Source organism: Falco peregrinus, chromosome 7 (genome assembly GCF_023634155.1).
Source record: "Falco peregrinus isolate bFalPer1 chromosome 7, bFalPer1.pri, whole genome shotgun sequence".
NCBI lineage: Eukaryota > Metazoa > Chordata > Aves > Falconiformes > Falconidae > Falco > Falco peregrinus.
The window spans coordinates 39,996,484-40,020,942 of record NC_073727.1 but is presented as its reverse complement, the minus strand read 5'-3'; the positions used below and the strand labels follow the sequence as shown (position 1 = coordinate 40,020,942).

At 41.2% G+C, this 24,459-nt stretch overlaps 1 protein-coding gene across 5 annotated transcripts; it reads right to left on the bottom strand.

The window, feature by feature from the left end:
* Positions 1-13,685: 13,685 nt before the first annotated feature.
* On the bottom strand, positions 13,686-23,353 carry CCDC28A (coiled-coil domain containing 28A). Of its 5 annotated transcripts, none has more exons than XM_055809510.1 (6): positions 23,217-23,353; positions 22,171-22,365; positions 19,320-19,483; positions 18,210-18,364; positions 17,560-17,582; positions 13,686-16,540 (listed from the first exon to the last, which is right to left on the bottom strand). In XM_055809510.1, exons 2-6 carry the CDS (start codon positions 22,326-22,328, stop codon positions 16,486-16,488), a joined length of 555 nt encoding a protein of 184 aa, XP_055665485.1. In that variant the 5' UTR covers positions 22,329-22,365; positions 23,217-23,353; the 3' UTR covers positions 13,686-16,485. The 5 variants fall into 5 exon arrangements, with proteins under 5 accessions (XP_055665485.1, XP_013160442.1, XP_027652253.1 ...); XM_013304988.3 differs by lacking the exon at positions 23,217-23,353 and adding an exon at positions 22,907-23,120; XM_027796452.2 differs by lacking the exon at positions 23,217-23,353 and adding an exon at positions 22,951-23,120.
* Between the last annotated feature and the right edge of the window lie 1,106 nt (positions 23,354-24,459).

Sequence of the window (24,459 nt, the reverse complement as noted above, 5' to 3'; positions counted from 1 at the left end):
TCTACTTTCTCTTTCTAGACTGGTGCTTAGCATATGTATATGTATACACGTATAGTATATATATATTGTAGTATCATTATTAATTTTCATTCTTGAGTTAGGAGGTAACCCAGTGAGAGGTTTCTGGTTTTGTTGTTAAGATCCTCAGGTTCTCTATGAATTCAAGACACCTTATAAATGTACAGCTTTGATCTCTGACCTGGTTTGATTTGGTAGTCTGTTCAGCCCCTTACTACTGCTTTGAAAGTATTAAGATGCTTATAACTCTGCAGTTTCTGAAAAAGTAAGAACACTTTTTCTCAGCTGGGTTGCATATTCTTTCTTGTAAAACCAGTGAACATTGAAGTATCTGCCAAGGCTACATTTTGAACCAGCTGAATTGCCAGCTTTTAAAACTGCGATAAGAAATACTTACTTTTTTCTTGTAGTTTCTGTGGGGTTTATTTTACTTTAAATTAGGCTGAAAATACTGATACAGAAATTGAAACAATTTGTATTTGTTGCAAATGGTGGTCTGAATGGTTTTAACCTGGAATGCTGGTTTTCGTTTTCTTCTAACATACCCCTACTTTCTTTCAAGGTGCATTGCCATTTTTGGGGTTCCATATACAAGTTTCTCGTATTGGCACATGCTCAATTGTTAGACTGTGTGTGTTCTAGTGTTTTGAAATTTTCGGTCTTTTCAGTATTTTGGCCTTTGGCTTAGTGCTGCAACATTGCATTAATTGGGGAGGTCAGATGATTTGCAGACTACTTTTTCTTTCATTCACTCTGGTCTCAGTTTCCCCCAGTTTGTGGGAAAACCTAGTTTGTTCTCAGTTGTTTCACGTTCTGGTTTTTATTGTTGTATTTTGACTTAGATTTACAGCTTTCATGGGAGTGTGCCACAGTTCTCTGTGTAAAGCCTTATTTCAGCGAAGTTCAGTGCTAATGTGGAAACCTGCCACATGAGGTCTTTCAGAATTGGAGCCGCAGTCGTTTGTGATATATTAGAGCTCTTCTGTGTTATCTTTTGCTCCTGCAGACTGTCATTAAAGAAGGAGGACTTCCCAGGGATAGGGTGTGAGAAGCCAGCAGCATGAGCAAAACTGGAGTGAGGGCCCTCAGCTCAGCCAGTGCCCCAGGCAGGGCTGCAGCTCCCAGTCACTGAACCAACGGGTGCGACCTCAGCAGCGCTTCTGAGCAGATTCCTGCTCGTCTGTCTTGGTTGCTAAAAGCACACTTTGTCACTTGTAAGATCGTGATATCAGAGAAGATCACTTGAACGTGACTTTGGATGCTGCTTTCCTTGGAATGAAATAAACCTTCACAATTTCCAGAGTTTGCATGTAGCTCTTCCTGCTTGTGAGCAGCTCCCTGGCAAGCTTGGTTCGTGTGTCTGCTGTGGCTTCACCCTAAAATCCAAATTAGGTGTTTTAGTGACTAAAATAGGTCTGTGACTGGTGGAGGTTACACAATACACACATACACAAAACAGTACACAAAAGGAGTAAAATAGATAATTGCTTTACATGGCTTCAGAAGAAAAAGTGGTTGTTTTTTGGTCTGTTTGTGGTTTTTTTTAAATGCTTGCATAATTGTAAAACAGAAGGGTGATGTCTTCATAACTGAAGAGTTGTCCCGCATTTATTCAGATACAAGTATCCCTTTAATGCAGAGATCCTGAAAAAAATCTTGTTTTTTAAGTTAATGCAGGGCAACCTGTCAAATCAACAACCTAAACTTGAAGTATCAGCAGCCCTGGCCATCAGTGAAGTATTTTTATTTAAAAAAATCAAGTTTCGCTCTAGGATAGATCAGAAGTTGTAGTGAAAACGTCATTAATGGTGTTTGAAGAAAGATGTACTTTCTGTATTTCTGCATGGAGCAGGACTTTCTACTCTGAGGCTGAATAAAATTTTGGTATTGTTAACTCAGTGGTGTTAAATTTCTGCAGCGGTGGGGACGAACAGCTGAAATGCAGCACCGGCTTGAGTTTCACTTTGTTCTGATGATGGTTTAAACAAGGAAATGGTGGTTTTTTCTGCTCTGTAATATCTATAGATGTTTTTTGTTTTGATCAGAGCACAGGAAGAACAAAAAAAACGAATTAATGGCAAAGATTATTTGTTGTTTAAAGTACAAAAATTAAAATTATGTATTCCTTGAGGCATTCACCTCTGAATTCTGCTTACAGATTCCAAAATAAAAATGGTCTTTAGGCACCTGCTTAACAAAAAGTAGCACTTGCTACAGAAATACTCGTATGTGCGTTTCTATGTCTATTTTGCTGGGAGTTTTAATCTTCTAGTGTTTATATAGTAACCTGTAGCGTAAAAATACACAGAAAACAATGTAAAATAATTTCACTGCTTATAGACTCTATGTGGTGATTTACATGTTCTTGGTCATTCTTCGATTAGCTCTGCGATTCAGGGATATCTCATTTTCTGTGATACATTTGAGAATTCAATATAGACCTTTTTGCATTTGAATAGGAAACACATTGTTTAAAGTATTTACTCACATTAAGCTGTTAAAATTTTTCCCTGGTCTAGCTGCTATAGTTTGTCAACTTTTTTTGACTGGCAGAAGTCTTAAATATGTGTATGTGTTACAATGATTCTTATAAAAGCTTTTAAAGTGTTAGTAATGCAATCAAACTTACTGCAGTAAGAAACTTCTGAGAAAATGCTTCTAAAGGCTCTGCACCCCCAGCTGTGCCTGAATTCATCCTGCACGACAGACATGGGTGAGGAGAAGCAGACTTTGCTCCTGTACCTTCAGGCCTCCCTCTCACGTAGGAGCCCAGCAGCAATCTGCCTTTTGCTGTGGCACTGCCCCAGCCTGAGCGGTGTTTGTCTGACAGAGGTGTGAATGTCCTTCAGGAATAACCTGGTAAGACATGAAGCATTGGCTGGACCCAAACCAGACGCTGAAGCTGAAGGCCAAGCACTGGCAGGTAGGTGGGTTAGCTGACCAGCTAGCCTCCGGGCACGTGTTCTGCTGGAGAGAGAGCAGTGCACCTGGAGGCATGGACCAGGTCACACTCCGTGCAGGGATAACTTATGAGCTCTGTGTGTATGGTTGTGTAGTAGGGGGAAAAGCAAATAGTAATTGTTTTTCTTCATTAGCCAACGATAAGTAGACCACTTTATCCACGAATGAGCCAGTGATACTTGGGTAACCGTGCGGTCCTTATCCCAGCACTATACATAATGACTCCTGAGTGTTGGTTATGTTGAAGAGTTCACAAAACCGAGCAGCACTCATTCACTTCATATGTTCGCATCTGTTTTAAGTGTCTGATGAGGCATCAACCACTTGCAGATTCCTAGCCAAAACTAAAAACGAGCCAAGTTGTATGGAAGAGCTAAGCTAGTAACGCTGTTCTTTTTGAAAAGTGTTCCATATTAACAGTCAGACTGTTTATTTTGCAACTTTGAAAACTAAAGCGTTTCAAGAAACTTGACTTTTTTGACTTGACTAGTCAAAAAAAGACACTGCAAGAACTGTTCTATAAGCCTTGGTTTGGGCCAAAATTAAGAATCAAACTAAAAATTACCAAAATAAATTGACTCTTTAGAGAACCAAATAGTGTTACAGGGATCTGCGGTTACTCCCAAATCTGAGAGCTGCTTAAGTTCTAAAGTACGGTTATTACCGGAAACTAATATTAATTGTATTAAAATGTGGTAGGCCTTAACACCTTACTAAGTGTTATGCAAAGCGTGTCACTTTTTTAAAACCTAGCTAAGAAGGATCATTAGGAGAAATACTCATTTAAAACTGATTTTCTTGGCTGTAGGTCATGAACTGCAGCTTTGATTCTTATTGTTCTTCAAGACCCAAACATCATGCACTTAGTCGGAGAACAAGACCATCAATCAAAGGATATGCGTGGAGTCTATTCTCCATATATATATATATGCATGGATATATATACACACATGTGGAGCATATATATAGAATATGCTATTCACCGGGGAGCAGATAGATGCCTTTTTGAATGTTTAATTACATTGGTAGTTTTATAAGGAAAAATATGAGTTTGCTTGCACAGGAATTCAGGCTGTTTTACTTAAGGTCTTTTGTGCAGAGAATGTGAGAATTGCCAGTTGAGAATCCCTTGTGTTGTCTAAACTCCCAAATTCTTTACTCTGATTTAGGGTTGAACTCTGATTTAGTATTTAACTATGTTAAACGAACACGTGCACAGAATTTAGGTCAAGCTGACCTGCTAGAGCTGTCAAGAATGATGAATGGAGGGCCTTGTAATCAAGGGAGTCAGCCTTGGGAATGACAGAACAAAGAACATCCCATCTTTGTGATGCAAGCCATATGTACTTAGATTAGCTTGTTCATGTTCAGCTCTTACGGTCCTTAGCCTTGCCCTAGAAGTGAACGACCCTCATTATCATACTAGAAGTCACACCCCCTAAGGGAAAGACCCAGGCCCGTTAGAAGAGACCCTTCCTCAGAGAGCATGCCTAGCAGTAGAAGAAGTTAGGTAATGGAGATGCAGATGTGCAGCCAGTCATCTGTATGGACCTGCCCTCTGGGCAGGGAAAGCGCAGAAAGTTTTTTCTATATGACGTACAGCTTAGTGCTGTGGTACGCTGGCTTGATTTGCCAGCTCCAGGCTTGTGCACTCTGTAATAAAACGGTGTCTCGTTGCAAGTGTCTAAGATTGGCTCGCTGCACGCCAGGAACAGACTCACATTTTAGCGACAACAGTTTTGGTGACCAGATGGGACTTCGCTAAGAACCTTGCTCGATTTGACTTGCTGCAGACAGCGGGGAGGTGGAACAGTTGGATTCCAGTGGGCACTGACCTGTTGATCAGGGGATGCCACTGATCCCTTTCCTTTGCTGGGTGGTAAGTGACTGAAAAGTGCAATGCTAAATCAGGATACCGTATTGACTAAGTATAAATGGTTGTTTGAATTTGATTTTTGGAAAGCTAATTTCTACATAAGTGACTCCACCAGGATCGTGGTAGGAGATTAAAAGAACTGGTACACGTAGACGTGGTGAGTTGGTGAACTCCAGCTGAGTGTATGCAGGCTTGGATAAAGAGATTTTTTGGGGGGAAACAATTATAAAATGGGAACTGGATCCTCTGCCGAAATACCACCCTTGTACCCATTGGAATAAGTTGGGGGGAGACCCCATGACAAAAGAAAAATTGAAACAACATCGTATTTGATGGTGGCCGATATGTAAGTTAAGGGATGAGGAGAATTGGTCTGAAAATGGAATCTTAAATACTATATTGCCATTAATGTTATTTTGCAGGACATTAAAAGAATGAGATGAAGTACTGTTTGTTGGTCTGTTTTTCTCCCTGCAAGTAATTATGAGATAAGAAAGAAATGTAAGCTACTGGATACTGATCCAATGGATTATATATGCTAGCAGAAAATGGGGAAAAGGAGTCAAAATGTTGTGTAGCGTGTGAAATGGGGAGAGGCTGTATTCAGAAAAGTGAGGAGGAAGGGGATGTTCAATTGTTAGTTGCTGAACCGAAATAGAAACTGTTGCTGAAAGCAGCAGCAGTAGTAGTGCTGCTTTGGAAGATCCAGCTACAGGGCACGAGTCTCAGACTTTAGCCCAGTATCTGGAAGAACGAGAGCACACCAAACCAATAATACAAGCTCTATTGAGGCAAGGATTGAGAAGAATTACCGCTATCTGTACATGTTCCATTTACTACTTCTGATTTTTTTAATTTGGAAAGAATCATTAGGACCTTACAGGGAAAATCCTGATAAAAAGCATCAAATGGTGGCAATTATGATGATGAACCACAATCCTGTTTGGAGAGATGTACAAACTGTCGAATACCCTCTTCGCTCCTGGAGAAAGGAGACTGGTGTTAGACAAGGCTCAGGAGGAGAATGAGAGGCAGAATGCTTGAGATGACCCAGCTCAATTTATGCCTAAACCAGAACCTAATTGGGACACTAATACTGGGGAAGGAAGGGTGATGATCAAGCAATATCAAGAATTAATTCTGTGTGGATTACGACATGGAGTCTCAGAGCAAAAGAATCTGGCCAAATCATACAAAGTAAAACAAGACCTAACGGAAAATCCATCAGCCTTGTATGAAAGGCTGTGTGAGGGTGCAAGGAAATGGACAAATTTGGATCCAGAAAATCCAAACAGTAAAAATATGTTTAACATGCTTTTATTGGACAATCGGCCCCTGATATTCATAAGAAATTACAGAAAGTAGATGAGGCTGGGGGGATGAGCATTTCTCAGTTGACTGAAATTGTCTATAAAGTATATGATGGTAGGGATGAAATAGAAAAGAAGAAGCAGCAAAAAGAAAAATACAGAGACCAAAAATGTCAAGCTCACTTGCTGGCAGCTGCTGTAGCTCAGGGAAATAGAGGTAAAGGAGGAAATTTTGGAGGGTAGGGGTTGAGGATGGGGATTTACACCACATCCTACAGGAACCTCCACCGTGGCAAATCAATGGGGCTGTTTTAAGAAGGAGGGACACTGGGAAGCTGGCTGTCTGTTATTGAAAGGGCAGGCACAGACATCAACAAAAGGGGGAACCTTCCCCAGCATCAAATTTATTACTGCTAGAAAATTATGATATGAAATGAAGGGGGCTGAGGGTGAGTTTAAAGGCATCCCCAGCAGGTACTGTGGTTCCAGTCAAGTTGGGGAATTAAACCATAGATTTCTTGAAAGATACAGGAGCAACTTACTCTGTAGTAACTAGCTGTAAGGGGCCTCTGAGTAAATTTAATATGCTGATCGTTGGGGTTACTGGAAAGAGAGAATTAAAGCAGTTTTTTAAGTCAGTGGAATGTCAAATTGGAGGTAAAACTTTTAACAGGTGAATTCTTGTGTATGCCCAAATGCCCTCTACCTCTCTTAGGTCAGGATTTATTTAGTAAACTACAGGCCCAAATAACATTTTCTGAGAATTCCATTCAGTTGCATATCCCATTAGAAAGTGTCTGGAAGGCACAGATATCTGCTGCAAGGGGAACAACAAAGTGAACCGGAAATCTCCAAAGAAATCTTGGATGCTGTATTTCTGTTGGTATGGGTGACTGAAGTACCAGGGAAAGCTGACATCACACTGATAAAGGCAGAATTAAAACAGAACTCCAAACCAGTAAGAAAAAAAGCAATATACTATGAAAATGGAAGCAAAAACTGGATTACAGACTTTGATACATAAATTCATGCAATATCGCCTTCTACAGGAATGTCAATCAAAATATAGTACTCTCATCTTGCCAGTGAAAAAGCCACATTCTACAGAATACTGGTTGGTGCAAGATTTGAGGGCAATTAACAAAATATTTGTAGATGTACATCCAGTGGTGCCGAGCCCCTACACTCTTTTGACCAATATAGCAGGGAATGATGTCTGTTTCACTCTTTTAGATTTGAAAGATGCCTTTTCCTGCATATTCCTGCATATAGATTCAGAAAGCCAGAAGCTCTTTGCTTTCGAATAGGAATGTCCCACCACGAGAAGGAAGATGCAGCTTTGTGGGACAGTCCTAGGCAAGGATTCAAACCCAGCCCGGTCCTACCTTGCTTGGTAACCTACTGGCAAAAGAATTGGAAGTCTGGCAAGGTAAGAATCCAGAAGCAACTTTGCTGCAATATGTTGATGATGTTTTGGGGGGTAACTGAAACTAAGCAAGGACATACTGGAGCCTCAATTAGTTTGTTAAATTATCTGGGAATGGCTGGATATTGAGTCACTCTGAAGAAGGTTCAGTTGGTCAAAGAGACTGTTAAGTATCTTGGGTTTGAAATATCCCAAGGAGAATGGAAACTAGGCAGTGAAAGAAAGGAAGCCATTTGTAAGATTGCATCCCAACCATCAGAAAGGGAACTCAGCGCATTCCTTGGAATGGCCAAGTGATGTAGAATTTGGATCCTGAATTTTGGACTTACAGCTAAACCGCTATGCGAAGCCATAAAACAACCAGGGGATGTACTGGAATGGACTCCTGAATGTCGAAAAGGATTTGACTCCAGCATTGAGATTACCTGATTTGGATAAGCTATTTGCCCTATGTGTACATGAAAAGTTACATACTGCTTTGGGGGTTTTGACTCAAGCATTGGGAGAATGGAAAAAGCCCATCACTTACTTTTCTAAACAACTGGATCAAGTGAGTAAGTGATAGCCAGCCTGTCTCCGTGCAGTGGCTGCAACTGCCACTGATTTAAGAAGCATGAAGACTCGCTTCAGGACAAAAGATGACTGTATTTGTGCCATGTGCTGTGACCTCAGTGCTGGAACAAGGAGGACATCACTGGTTATCACGCAGTAGAATGGACCAAGCAGTATTACTGGAACCCGGTGATGTATGTTTAAATAATATATAAATATAAATATATTTTTATATAATAATAATAACCAATTTGAATCCTGCCACTTTGGTGCCCATATTGGGTGATAGAAGCCTAGAGCATGATTGTGTGTTCACTATTGAACATCTTTTCCAGTAGGCCAGATTTGAAGGATGTTCCACTGAAAAATCTTGAGTGGACTCTGTACACAGATGGCAGCAGTTTTACCCTGGATGGACAATGGTGACCTGGATATGCAGCGGTAACTTTGGAGGGATGTCATTGACTCACAACCCTTGCCATTAAGTACTTCAACACAAAAAACTGAATGAATTGCCTTGACTAGAGCTTTGGAATTGTCACAGGATAAACAAGCATATATATATATTATATATATATATATTTATATATGCTTACTCTAAATATCCCTTTGGAGAGATACACGCACATGGGGCAATACGGGAAGAAAGAAAGAGGACTTTTAACCTCCCAAGGGTCACCTATTAAGCATGGATCAGAAATACTGAAATTATTAGAAGTGGCCATAATTTGCTGTAAGGCTTACCAACCTGGGCAACTGAAGTCATATGAGGGAATTGTAAGGCTGATGAAATACCAAAAAGAGCAGCCAACGAAGCAATCATGGGAGCTGTGATTCCTCAAAACGTAATGAGACCTGAAGCACCCAAATACAATGAAAAAGAGAATGAGTTGGCTGAAATGCTAAAAATACGTGAGGGCTTCAGACGGATGGTGGGTGACATCTGCTGGACAACGTTTGGTAAGAGCTTCCATAATGCGGAAGATGCTACAACACACGAAGGAACTCATGGCAGGAGATGCTATAATCACAAGCGTTAGGAGGTGTGCAGTAGGGCCAGAGGTGCAAAGTTACACTGATCAAATAGTAAAATAATATTATGTTGTACAAATAATCCTGAAGTGGAATTAAGACCTCCACCTGGAGAGGTAAAGAAAGGGAATATTCTGGGAGAATGATGGCAGATTGATTTTTCTGAAATTACCAAAATGCAGTAATAATAAATATTTCTTGGTACTGGTAGATACCTTTTCAGGATGGTCTGAAGCTTTCCTGTGCTGGACCAACCAAGCTGGAGAGGTAATGAAGAAATTATTAAATGAAATTGTACCAACATTTGGAGTTCCAAGTGGGATCTCATCAGACAGGGGCCCACACTTTATAGCAGAAGTAATACAATTTCTGCTCTTTTAGGAATAAAATGGGATTTACATACACCTTGGAGACCCCAGCCTAGTGAGCAAGTAGAAAGGATGAATAGGTCTTTAAAGAAGCAGTTGGCTAAATGGTGTCAAGAATCTAATTTAAAACGGATAGAATGTTTTAGCTAGCACTTTAATGAGATCAGAATCACCCCAAAAGGGTTATTAGGGAAAAGGTGAGCCCATTTGAAGTATTATATGGAAGAGCGTATGCTGTAAATTTAACAGGAGAGGAAGACCAAATGCATATTTCTGGTGATCAGGTGTTAAGTGAATATAGATTGTCTTTGGGACTCTCCTCTTCGTACAGGTGGAGAGAGGCACCTGTACCATTGCATGTACCAGTGCATCCTTTCCAACTCAGTGATCAAGTGCATCTTTGAACTCGGAAGGGCAAGCCTTTGAGGGGGAAATCAGAAGAAGTGGCTCCTTTGAAACTAAAAGTCAAGAAATTTTAATGAACTGTTTTTGGACTGAAATAAGACCCTATATAGAATTGGATTGTATACAGGACGTATGGATTGTATATATGACGTACAGCTTAGTGCTGTGGTACACTGGCTTGCTTTGCCAGCTCCAGGCTTGTGCGCTCTGTAATAAAACAGTGTCATGTTTCAAATGTGTAAGATTGGCTCACTGCACACCAGGAACAGACTCACATTTTGGCATCAAGTTGTTCTCTTCTTGTCTCCCAGCTTGCCAATATAAACTCTAGCACTACTCTGGCTGGAGTGTTGGGTTTTGTACTTGTTCAGTTTTCTATGGACTGGCCTTCCTTCCAGAAGGAAACACTTTGTAAGCAATAGCAGGCAGTCTCTGCAAGTAGTTTCTGTATTCAGCAGTAGCTTATCACAAGATGCTACTAGTAAGAGTTCCACTCTAGGGAGAAGAAAAATAGGAATGCCTCGGTATTCAGAGCTATGGACAATCATCTACTAAACATTGTATAAATATATGTAGCAAAAGAAAGTTAATGCGAGAACAGGTCTTGAAATAACTATGCTATTGTTTCTTCCAGGTGTTAAGAAATACTGGTTTACTTGTATAGATTTTAGCTGACCGAGTTCAATTAAACCCTCACTTAAAATCTGTTCCAGCTCTTGCTCAGTGTCATTCACAACTTCCCATCAGCAAGCAGGTCTTCAGCTGTTTCCAGGAAAGCAGGGACTTGGCACACGTAGCAGTTGTTTGGGAAGATGGATGCCATAACCACAAACTTACACACCTTTCAAAATACATATATATATATATATAAATTCCTAATTCAACAGAGAAACTTGGAAAAAAACTTGATTTTGAAAATGCATGCTGTTGTTTTTCAAGACCCAACATATTTCATGCTTTTAAAATCTACTGGCACACCCTGCCCTATTTACCAGACTTTTTCATTAGGGAAAGTGAGTGAAGAGTCAGTAGTGCCCTAATGTGCAAGGTTACAGCCCTGCCAGGCTGGATTTTTTTTCCAGCACGCACAATTCTGGAGACTTGAAAGTGTTTGAAACCCTACCCAAAGAGAGCCTTTGGAGCAGTGGTTCTACTCCTGATCCAGCTCACCAGCAGTTCCTTGGCTAAGTACATTTACAGAAGTAGTAGTGTGTTCTATTGAAACATGTTTTTCATTTGCTATTGAAAGCCCAGCTTTTCTGGCAGAAACCCCAACTTCATTACCTAATAATGTGGGATTGCAGATTTATAAACTTAGCAGTTCAGCCACTCTTGTTTATTTTCATACCATGTCTTAGTGGGTTTGATGGCAGAGAAAGCCTTTTCCAGTGCTGCTGCTGTATGGGGAGCAGGGAGCTTAAAAATACGCTTTTTGATGTTTGGGAAGTACAAGATTACTGGTAATTGTTTTCCTTTCCTTGTAAATCCACACTTGGCACACTTTTATCTTCTCCCAAGGTAGGTTTGTGTGTGACAAAAGTGAAGAAATGGCTTTCAGGTTTTTCATTTCAGACTAGTAACCTCCTGAATGGTAGGCTGCTTTAAGGGGACTGCTGTTCTTTGTATGCCTTTCTGAATCCATGGCTGTAGGTTTAAATTAGATCCGCTGATGTAGTTCCATGAACTTCTGAGAGTAATTGGTTTAGGCCAATCTGGAACTTAACAAGACATTGCCTTGCCTTAGAAACCAAGTCTCTTGCCAAACTGAGCTTTGTTGCATTCTTAGGATAAAATCCTCATGGTTTGCACTAAATTAAAGACATTGAATTTACAGTGCATCTACTGCAAGTGCTTCTGGTGCAGAAGGCAATAATCACTGCTGCATCAGAAGGCAAAGATGTGTCAGCTAGTTAAGTAGGATGAAGAGAGAACCTGAGCTCCTCCATCAAGGTGTTTGTGCACCAAAAGCCAAATCACGTGAGCACAGATATTTGCATTTTTGATACTGTTTCTTACATGCAGTATACTGTTACCCTTATCAATCATTTAATTCTGAGAATTGCTTTATATTTTGTGTTGAAATTACATCCAGTAGTTTGAATATTTAAAGTATTGTTTTTTAAAGACGGCGATACAATCAGTTTTTCTGCTGCTAGATTAAAAAAAAATATATCCTTTGTTTCTTTGAAAGCAGTTGAAAGGGTGTGATTTGCAGCAGTATCTTCTTCCTGCAAGCTTTTAACAATTTCAAAGAAATTATAAAATACGGTATAGCAAGTGTTGTATTCTCAAGAGCAAAGAAGCAAACATGCAACTACCGTGAAGTCTTTCTAGGTTGGCACCTACAAATCAAAACATGCCAGCTGATCTGCAGCTTGTTTGCATTCACCCTAACAACTCCTCGCTCTCAGCTGGCTGAAGCCCAGAACTGTGTTTTTGATTGCTCTGCTCTATTGATGCAGGTCTAATAACACCATCTTCTCCCCATGTACAGTGCTGCTGTCAATTCAGGGTTCAGTATGTACTCATTCATATTAAATATGGTAATTTTTATAGTGAGAAAAGAGGGTTGTGATAAAGCCCATGTTTTGTGACAACAATAGTGAGATGCACAAGGTGTAATCCACTGACAGTGCATGTAATTATTTTTCATTTTTAATTAAAAAGGAACAAACTTCCAGTATTATGGCTAAAATACATTCTCTGATAGTAATCCTAAAGAGTCTCTGAACTCAGGGTCTGCATGTAGACAGAACACATTCATGTATGTGACAGGATGTGCCAGATTCAATCGCATGAGGAGTGATGAGACGCAAGCGCATTTAGAAGAAACAACCCTAACACACAGTAAGCCTGCTAACTTCCTTACGTGTATTGTGAGAGTCTAGGCCAAATTTGGCTGCCATCTTCATATTTAAGAAGTGCGCTCTGTGCCCAGCTTCCCTGTGTTAAGTAAGCTCTGCTTTAGAAAAAAGTGCCCTCAACACACCTGTTACACCTACAATAGTTGGTATTTACAGAAAGGAACAACAGTAGGGGAAATTATCCATGTGAAAACAAGAGTGAAGATTTCTCCTAAAAAGCCTGAGACATTATGTGGACAAAGCGTTCCCAGGTCTGCTTCTGTCCTAGGGCAAGAGTTGGAGTTTATTGCCTTTTATGGGAAATGTGTAATTTCCTTCATTCTTTTATGTGAAAGTTCATAGAGTATAACTCCTGGAAAAATCACTAACCTGTGTTTGAAGAAATAAAAAAAAGAAGTCATGCTCAATTCTCTAGGTGAGGACAGTGAGGTAGCATTTTTAAGTTTCTGTAATGACTAGAACTAGAAGTAAATATATAATGTTTCAAGAGTTGAAGCATATGACAAACACTAAGCATCACACACTGATGCTTCAGACTCCCTGTGTACACCGCATTAAAGGTTAAAGACTCTGAACTGCAACATAACCATGATGAATTGGGACCATCAGGGATACTGAACAGGCGTTAGCAAGCAATATTAAATACAAAGAAGGTGACATAGTTGTGAAGTCTATAAGGCTCTAAGGTGCCCTTGAAGTCCACAGTAAATATGCCCTGTTTCTTAACTGATTGAACTAAAGGTCATGACTCAAATTTAACTAGGCTTTTGTTGCTGGGTTTTGGGGTTTTTTTAACTTTGCTCTTAAGCCTTTAGTCCTTGTACCTTTGTGTTACTATAGTTGCAAAACACAACCTGCGGAACACTAAGAGAATTGGGTCAGTAGACCTTGATAAATATATTTATCTTCCTTTACACAAATGAGAATTTCAAGACACAACTCAGCATGGGTGTGTTACCATTTGTATAAATTGGCCACTTTAATAAACTTACTGGGGAAAAAAATAAATCAGTCCTTACCTATTTATGTTGAAACTTATTTTCAGAGTTCAGTATATTTTCTGAACAAAAGATGCCTGCCTTAATCACTTGTCTTGCTGTTTTTGAAGAAAGAGGCAGGTAATACCACTGACTCTCATCTCTTCGGAATCCTCTTTTCTTGGATATTTTCCTGTTAGCTTTTCTTCCTGATTTTTATTTTCTTTTTTAGTTCACCGAGGTTACACAGATGATTCTTGGAGTGAGATAATCTAGATCAGTGATGCAGGAAAGAGCATCTTCTTTCAAACACCATATCCTTTTATCAGTGTGAGTTCAGGCTGGGAAACACTCAATGTTAATACACTTTCATCTCCATAAACAACTCTTCAGGAAACAAGGTAACAGAAAAGGAGTTCATTTTCTGCAGCCACTTATGAAAGTATGTAAGTGCAAAAGCCTGTCCACAAATATATTACAGTAGATATTTTTCTTTTCCTGCAAGAGCCTAGAAATGCAATTAGATTATTACTACATAGAAAAGCTCAGTCTCTCAGAGATCTTGTTACAAAACTTTTATGCGTGGATCCAAAAGATAATAAGCATACATCATTAATGAATTGTGTAGAAAATGCAAATTTGAATCCAGGAGGAGACAAGAGAATTTTAATTTCCTAATTATCTGCAGTTAATGCATTCCTTGGGACTTGCGATTACCCATGGGCTTATGGTGGTTGAAGAAATAGGTGCTAATTCTTGTAAAATTCTAAACAGATGCTTGAGAAATTTATTTATGTCTGTATCTCAAATTATACCTTTGTTACATACTTGCATAAGTTACTACTGAAATTTAGAGATGAAGATATCCCACAGACAACAGGTTTGTAAGTTATTTGAAGTGTGTTTTAAGTCATAAATCTCAAGAGTTAGATGACAGAGCCCACGGCAAAAGATTACCTCTTTCATAGAACATTTAAACTACGAAAACTACTGGTTAAAAGTATGTTTTGAGAACAGCATGTATTACAACACTGGCACTAAGATGCTAGTGAGAGTATAGCTCTCCTGAATCAAAATGACCTGCAAGAATGTGACTTTGCTTGTATAAATGAGCTCTGCTAGTGACTTTTGCCATTGTAACTACCCTCACACCTTTACACATCTTGAGGCATGAGGCTAAACCAGGCCACTTTTTCACTTGATGTTCATAAGTCTGCACAGAAAGGAGGCCATAGTGTCTACAGTGAGAAGTGACTGTGCAGAAAAGGTTAACTGCCCAATTATTTGTTAGAGCAGGGGAAAAAAACCAACAACCTTGGCTTCATTTTGAGGAGCATGTTGTATTCTAGTTCTCCTAAGCAAACTTTGGATTTCACATTATCATGGGTACACACCTAGCAGCAGCCTGGGACTTTGAGGTACTTTTACAAGCATGGAAAACTCCTAGAGAATCTCAACAATAAGGGAAATAAATCCTGTAAAGAACAACAGCATCCTAAAGGAAAAGCCCAACTGAGATCCCTACTGGTTTGTTAATCAGAGACTTGCCCGATAGCCTCAAACATTTGTTATTCCCTGCCTCACCGAAGTTTGTAGCCAGAGCACACTGTGGGATTCAGAAAAGATCTGGAGCCAATGGAATCCACAACTACATCTTGCAGCTGAAGACACATCTTCTCCAAAGATGCCAAACAAGAGGCTATCTTTTGTTCCCTGGTCACGTGCCCAATGAAAGTTTACCTCTCAAATAGAAGAATAAAGATTTCATTCCTTGTGTAGTAAGTATATAGAAACTTAACATACTACCTAAAACCTCAATATAAAAAAAAAATCTAGAATCAAAGGCATAGTTTGGTGGACTAGGATAGACATTTTGGATTTAAAACTAGCCTGATTTTACACTAAAGAATTTTTTTCTCTGACTGTGGACACAAAGACGATACCAATTAATACCAGACTTTTTGTAACACAGGAATTACTACAAAATTGCATATATTGGATTTATTGAACAGTAACAGATTTACCCAACTTTAGAATTTCACAGTATGTGACTGATAGTATGCATGCTAGTTCTCATTTAGTGACATTTTATAATTATTCACAGTAATGAAAAGTAAACTGCAAACATTCAGGCCATGCAAGAACTCTTATCTTAACACAGCTGAACAGACAGCAGTATCTCTAAACAAAATATTTAAAAAGTTTTAATTTATTAACAATAAATTAATCTGTGTCATTGCTGATCAACAAAACACTAAAGATTTAGTGTGCAGATTGTCTACATACTGATCAGAAAGGCATCATCATCATTGCTACCTTGATAAAAACTGGAAAAATGCTAATTAACTTATATACATATCATTTTCACCCATATGAACAACACTGAGCAGAAGCGTACTTCCAAGTTTCCCCAATTTTTCTATTAAATAAGGCAATAATAAAAAGCATACCATCATAACAATCTACTTAGAACTCTAGATACTGAGTCCTGACATAATGCAGTGCTCAGAAATATGCAAAAATAAACACCTGGATTTGCACTTTTGATTCTTCATTGTGTGGGGTGGTTGGGGTTTCTTGTTGTTTGTGTAAAACAAAAAAACCTACCACCAAACCCCACAACTGTTCCAGATTCCACTGTCAGGAAAAACAAAATAAAAGCTTCTGGGAGAATCCAAACTGAAAAAGCTGTTCTTTCAACCTGTGGCACTATTTGGAATATCTTGAGCATCTGCTAAATGTAGTTTTTGGCTGAAGCAAGCCATTAAGGAATAACATTTTCACATAGAGATAAGGTATAAACAAGATAGTGTTACACACAACTATGCTTAGTCCTGGGACAGGTATGCACCAGTCCAGATTAATTCAGTTCTATTAAATCCTATGCTAGTTGTCAACTAGTAGATTAATCTTCCTCAATGAGCCTTAAGTATTACATGCCCCCAGAATTAGTTGGTGAACCAAGGGGGATAGCAGATTATTTTTATCACTTACATGATGTTACCATATTCCCCTTGTGTTTGAGACCTAGCCTTAAACACCTTCCACAGACACAGAGAATGTATATACCAGTGCAGTATCTTCAGTCCCACCTTCCTCAATGCAAACAAAGTGTGTAACATCAGAAATAACGAGACCACAGTATAAACTTAACGCAACCACTCCTCAACTGTGTTCTTAGTGCATCGAAAGTATGCTGTAAAAGGCAAGCCAAGACATTCAGATTTATCTGCTGGGTGAGCTAACAGCACATTTGTGCAATTACTAAAGCTCTGCTGAAGAATTTGACTTGACCATTGCCTGACCCTACAAATAAAAAATTAGGTCAGTCCGCTGTTCACAGTAGAATCAGTGATAAAGAGCTGCACATATTTCTAGAAAAAACAAAAAGACTAGGATTCACTTATCAATGGGACAGAACACTTCTGAATACTATAGAAGGGATATTGTGATCTTTATTTGTTCCAGAATGTCTCAGCAAGATGCATGTAGAGACCTGCTTCTGATGGGCTTTGCCACCAACTGTCAACACATTGTCTGAAGTGGTACATGCTAGCTAAATAAATCACCACATGAAAAAACAGCCTGTAATTAAAAGTGTTAGGATTCTGTCATTTGTGTATTAGAAGAACCTAAAATTCATGCTGTATTACAGCACTAATTTAAAAGAAAGCATTATTAAAGCGATTTGATTCCTATAAAGACACCATAAAGAAATAATTATTAACTGTAATCAAATAGAAAAAATAGACATTTGAGAAAAAGGATACATAGATGAATTTAGTTCTTCTAGCTGCAATAAAAATGTAGAAAGAATCAGAAATGGTGTTCCGTTAGTCAAATAAATGCAACGGTTACACTGATCTGATGAAATACATTAAAACAATGAAGGAAATCCCAAATAGTTTGGGCTGAAATGTATGATTTTACTACAAAAAGCAACGCAAACCTGTGCTGAATTCTACCCCAGAGCTAAGTCCCAAAGTAAGTTTAAATTTGCTGATCTCAGGAAATTTGAAGACTTTGTTTTGGGTTTTGTGGAAATACATTAGAGAAAAGGAGAAACTGAAAGTGTGGAATATACATATCTAAATTCCTTGTTATGTGTGGTCTTCCCCAGATGTAGAAGAATAAGGCACAGGGAAAATAATCATAGTTCCCTGGTACACTGGCCGTCTCTGAACAGGCCTACATCCTCAGAAATTTTACAGCCAAGACTGTTCCACTCATCAAAACAAGCAGCAGCCTCTAATAAAGAGAAGGCAAGGTGCCGTGTTTTCTCACAAACAAGATGAGGGTAGGGCTTATGTCTCTGTTCATTTCAGAACTATGTTCTCCTCAGCTATAAATCACTGTCCACCCAGCAGTGAACCGAGTACTGTGAGCAAAGTTCCACACTTCCTGCTTTCCCAGCACTTACATCTGACAGCAGCCTATCGAGGTTGGAGTCACTGGCTAGTTTTCTTTTATCTTCAGGGAGTTCTTCCAGCTCCCCATAGAGCTCCAGGTTAAGACGAGCAAGTTTCTCCTGCATACTCCGTACATGCTCCATCTGCTCTATGGAACATTCGTTTCCTAGAAGGACAAGCAACAGCTTTATCTAGAGAAACCTGAAAGAGCAAATGAATGTACAAAGATACAGCTTTTTACATCAAGAGGAATTTAAACATCAAATTTACAAGTTAATCTGCTTTCTCAATGACTTCTTCCTGTTTCACTACTGAAGCTTGTCATCCTGACTGGTGTTATGTTGTGTTGAACTTTACTAACATGTTTTTAGAACATATGAGTTTGTTCTGTACTCCTGAATTTCTCTCCAATTCAGGAAGACCCTGTTTGTTTGTTTTTTACTTTAAATATGGTCACAGTAAACCTTCTTTCTAAATTTTATTTATCTTGGGGTTTTTTTTCCTTGTAACTGATGCTTTACGTAACACAGACTTTTCAGGTTCTCTTGTAAAATCAGTGTGGAATTAACATGACATGCTGACCTAACACTAAACCTGCAAAAGTACATAAGCACCTTTCTACTCAGTGTAGGGGGAAAAAAGGGAGCAAAAATGTTATATTTTCTCTGAAGCTTCCATCAAATGTGAAGTAGTAAGAATAGTAAGATGGTAAGATAGAAGGGTAAGCTAAGCAAAATACAATTGCATTGGATTCCACAGAACTTGTTACCTATAATAAGCAGCAAAATCAGGTGCTAAGTAATTCTTATTATTCTTATACTATCATAGATAAATGGCTTTAAAATTGGGATCTTAAATCCATAACCAAGGTGCTGTCTTTGGTAAGCCATCCTGGTAGGAACAATGAAATGGCAATTGAATAATCTCACACCAAATCTCACAACCTTACAACAGGACTATAATTTTAAAAATGCAGTAAAATCTATTAATTATGTTAAACTTTATTTTCATACATCTGAGTCCAGACTGACAGTCTCTCCATACAGCACACTTGTTTACAAATGTTACCATCATGTAGCTATAACAAAAAAAGATTGTATACAGACAATTGATGCATTTACCAAATGCTTGAAGTTTGCCAGAGTGGAAGTCATTCAGGAGACTCAGAAGTCCCCTTTCCATTTCCTGAACATCTGATACATCTGTGAGAAAAGAATGCTGGATTGGTGCTGCCTCTGCCCCTTTTGCTTCGCCTCCTGGCGGTTTGGCTTTCTCTTTTATTACACTGAAAAAAAATAATTAAAACAAAAAGACTACTTCCTGCTTTCGCTTTCATCAAAAATCTGAAGTGTCAGGTAAGTGTGCACCTGGGCTTCAAAAATCAAATGGAAAATATATACTTCAATCACTCTTTTTAAATTAAAAAATGGAACACCCAGTCTTAAGAACAAAGAGCATCATCACTGTCTTGACAGTTTGATACTGCAAAGTGAAGGATTCCAACAATCTGCTTTCCTACTAATACGAAAGGGAGGGAAACCTCAGTGGAGCACATGTATGTAATGGCCATATTAATAATCTGAAGAGGACCATTACCCAACAATGACACATAGTGCATGGAGCACTATCTACATAAAATAATCCTGAAAACATCTGGAAACTCTCTTTAAGCCAGAAAGAAAAACCCTCAATAATCATATGCTCCTGTTGTCACAAACACCTATAGACTGCAGCCAGTATGGCTAAAAACTTGCTACAGCTTATACAGGAAGGTGACCACACTGCCAGATTAATCTTCTCTAGAGCTTCTTCCCACCTTTGAGTAACAGCCCAGTTTTGTAAAACTCTCCATAAAACACAACCTCCCAGTACTCTAACACATACCAAATATAACTAGTCCATGCCCAAACAAATGTTGAATATGCTAAAAATTCTCTACAGCTCCCTCTGCAACAAAGCAGTCAAATTTCCTGCATCCCATGTATTTTTCTCTAGACATACAATTTATTCAGAGCACCACTGCCCACAGAAACTACATGGATGAAAATTAATAACCATTATAAATCCAAATGAACGTGCCATCGATATGGAAGCTAAACACAATTACCACTGAGAAGCAGCATATTTCATCTTTGACCCAGAGACGGACAGACTGCAGCCTAACCTAATACAAATCAGGTAAGGGGCTGTTTTCATCCCCAGTTTGCCTGTCCACGTGCATATGCAGCCTTTCTCCCACATTGGCATGGCTGCTTCTGCAGCCTTATGATCATTCTGTTCAGAACCTGATTCAGTGAAAAGTTTTGAACCTAAAAATCAAAACTTAGAATACTGTGGGGTACTTAAAATAAATAGGCTTATTAAAGAAGCTTTATTTAATTAGTGAAGATAACAGGGTTTACAGCACAGTAAGCCCCACCTTCCCTTGAATACTTCCACATTCTGCAAGTCAAAAATTCTCTTTCCTATGGGAAATAATCATTCTTTTTCCAGCCTAACAGCTTCTGCAGTCTATAAACGGTATGAATTACATAGTCTATATGCCAGAACAACTAATGGTCCAAAAATTACCATATCTGGTTCAGCTCAGAGCAACTCATCTCAATTTAGGCTTAACTTTGGCTATTTCTACTTCAATTTCAGACTAAAAGGATTGCATGTCAGAAAGGTCATTGATTTTTCCCACTTGTATCTGAAGTTTAATACAACATATTACTGCATCTGGAAAACTTATTTCATTGGATTCTTCCAGATTAAGTGAAAATGAATTAGATACTCCTACTCCACTATTGTAACAGCAGATCATCCTCACATTGTTATGTCAATTACTGCTTTGCTTGGAAAGTTCCAAGAAGCTGTATCGCCACTGCTTGGTAAATTTGACTTAACAATTGAGCAAGAATGTCTTTTTCCAAAACTTAATGCAAAAAGCGCATTTTCTTCTCTAGCCAATGTTGCGGACTACCGGAAATTAACTTCTAGTACATACCAGAATGAGACATAAGTAAACTATATGGTCAGCTGCAGAAATCACCAATTTATAGCACATCAGTATTTATTATTTCCCTCAAAATATTAACACATCTTCCCTGAAAAATAATGTATAGACTTTACATTGCAGAATTTCATTATTCATCAAGCCAATTAACAGATCCTTCAAACAGACTATCTGTGCTAACGACAACAGTTCAGTATTTAATCTTCAACTAATGCAGGTCAATAAACTCAGCTGCTGCCTCCCCCTAGCTAACATTTCACTTTAAAATCCCTCTTCACTCATTTATCTACTGTATCTGCCACAGCCAAGAAATAATATTTTCTACTATGCAGGAAAATTAACATTCTCAAACCGAAACAGATGTGTGGTCGATAACACACAAATTATTCCAAAATGGTACTTTCTGAAGAGGCAAATGCTTCTCTCTGTGCATGAGTATGGCCTAGGACCTACTGCTGCCCTCACTGACAGGACCCCCCCCCCAAAAAAAAACCACCCAGAAATTCCAGTTCTAGCTCATCCTCTTCAATTTACATCCTCCGTTTCCTGCCCTACTTGTCAGTTTCAAACTTGCAGTCAAGTAGTATTTTCTTTGTTCCTCATAGCTGTACATCTGGGGCTCTGTCACCTCCCATATGATGCCCACATTTGCCATATTTGATCACCCAACTCTTGTCTTTCACCAGTCACATCAGGCTATCATCTCTTCGGTATGAGTCTACAGCACTGTGTAACACTTTATAAAGCTTACAAGAAGGGTATTGAGCACCTTCCTTTTCTGAAAAATAACCGTTATATTGCATTAAACACAAATCCGTTTACTAAAAAAACCCACATCATCAAAACTTTCACAAGTCTGAATCTCTTTCTTTTTATTCTGTCCCAGCCAGTCTTAACACCCTTTAGACTGTCTGAACTTTGGCAGGTTTCTGGCTCTCACTTCCACTGAGTTTGCAAGAAGCTCCTAAGCTTACCGTTTTAACTTTGGTTTTTGTACTGCAGGCTGCGGTGCAGGATTTGAAAAGGCTGTACTTTTACTGACCGGCACTGAGCTTTTCTTGGAGTTAGCAACCTGAGCAGGGTGACTGGTCGACGACTTCGGGCTCCTCCTCTTGATTTTCCTTTCTTCCATTTCTTCCAACTTACTGCATCTAGACTAGTTTCTTGTCCTTCAAAGGGAAGAAAAAAAAAAGTAAAAAACAAAAAAAAAAGGAAGAAACACCCATTAAAACTGGCATTTACAATAAAACAAGGGAAAAAAAAAACAGGTCACAGCACATGGAAATACAGCTTATAGTTTCTTCAAAGATGACCAGTCACTCATTTCTTCAGACAAGAGAATCCAGTTTCAGGAGAAGCTGCCCAGGCCTGCCTGCTCAGCAAAACAGGCAGGAATTAAAGTCTTCAGCATCAGCTTCAGCCTACAGGCACCTACCTCAAAATGATCTCAAGCTTTGCATCCCATGGATTATTGCTAGAGAACACCATGACCACTTGAGCCTTCACCAAGCGAAAGATGGAGCAAGGTTAGTGGCACCAGGACGCTGTGCCCCATCCCTGCCCAAAAACCTCCCCTACAGGGACAGCCAACCGCCTTGTCACGCCGCTGAGACCGAGTTGTTATTTCTATTACACATACTACCGACGGGTAGCGCCCAGTGACAGAAATGCCACCTTGCTGCTATTATATACGTTATTACCGGGTGCTACCTCATGGCCTCCTCGCCCGGGGAAACACCTCCCCTGAAACGCACCAGCCCGTGGAGGCGGCAGGGGGTGCCGGGCCGGGCCCCCCACCGCGGGAGGGGCCCCCAGCCTCTACCGCCTGCTGCCATCTTATCAGCGCGGAGCCTTAGGACGCCAGTCAGCCCGGGGGGCGTGGGGGGAAGGAGGAGGCCAGCCCCCTCCCCCCGGCCCCTCACCAACCGCCGCCCTCTGCCCCCCGCCGCACATTACACGGCCACCGAAGCGCAGGCCCCGCCCCCCGGCCGCCCCGCCCCGCCCCCCCGGCCGCCGCTACCTGTGCGGAGGCCCCGCCCCGCAGCCGCGCGCGGACCCCCCCGGCCTCGCCGGCTGTCACCCCTCCCCCGCGGAAGCGGCAGGCGCAGCCCGGCGCGCGGGTCACATGACTGCAGCTTGGGGCGGGGCGGCCCCGCTGCCCCGCGAGATGCATTGTGGGCGTCGCGCCCCTGCCGGCGGCCGCGCTCCCCCGGCGGGCAGGGCGACTGCCATCCCCAGCATGCCCCGCGGCAAGGGACGGACGGCGCGGAACGCGCGCAGGGCACCGACGTGGCGCTGGGAGGGACCGAGGGCTTCCCTGCGCATGCGTGAGCGCCCAGCCGCCCCCGCCCCCGCGCAGGGGCGGGGCCGCGCGAGGGCGGGCTGCCGGGCGGGGCAGCGTCAGCCGTTAACGGCCGAAAGGGGCGGGGCCGGCGGGCGCCCTCTGCAGCAGGGCGAGGGGTAGGCGGGGCGGGCGGCTTCCCTGCTGACACGGCGTGGGTTCCTGCGGGCACGGCGGCTTCCGAGACGGACAGCTGGTTCCGGCCTCGGCGCCGTGGGCAGTGTGCCGTGGCTGGGGGCTGTGGGTCGTGTACCGTGGCCGGGGCTGTGCTGAGGCGCGGCGCGGGGCCGTCCCTGAGGAGCCGGCCGAACAGCACCCGCCATAGCTCCGAAATGGGAGAGGCGGCAGCAGAGCAGGACGGTCAGAAAGGGGCTGCCGTGTGTTCCACGCCCCACAGGCCTTTGGGAGCTCTGTCCGTCACCTGCGGGGACGGGGAAGCTGGAACGTCGGCGGGTGCTGGCGGACTGAAGCTCCCGCTTGGCGCGGGCAGGCTGTGGCCGGCGGCAGGCCCTGTGCTCCAGGGGGCAGCAGCTCCGCACGCTGCAGCTCCGGCGGCCTCGGCTGTTCGCACCTTTTCCCTCCCGGCTGCCGAGCTCCCGGAAGCGGCAGGGGCAGGTGCCGGGCCTGGCAGACAAGGAGGAGCCGATCTCCTGTCACACAGCTTCATCCCCGCAGCGGGGCGGGGGTCGCTCCGAGTGATGAGATGGGCTCTGCTGCCGCATATACTTTGATGCAGCTCACGGTCATTTCCGACCTTGATTCCAGTCTTGAATAGTTGGCTTGCAGGAACTTAATTTTCAAGGCAGGTAATATGGGCCAGGCATGCGTACCTAGCCTTAGTAATTAATAAATTCAGCCACCCCAAGTCTATTTCCTGGTGCTGCCGCTATTGTAGGGGAACGCAGTTGCATTTCTGGTCATC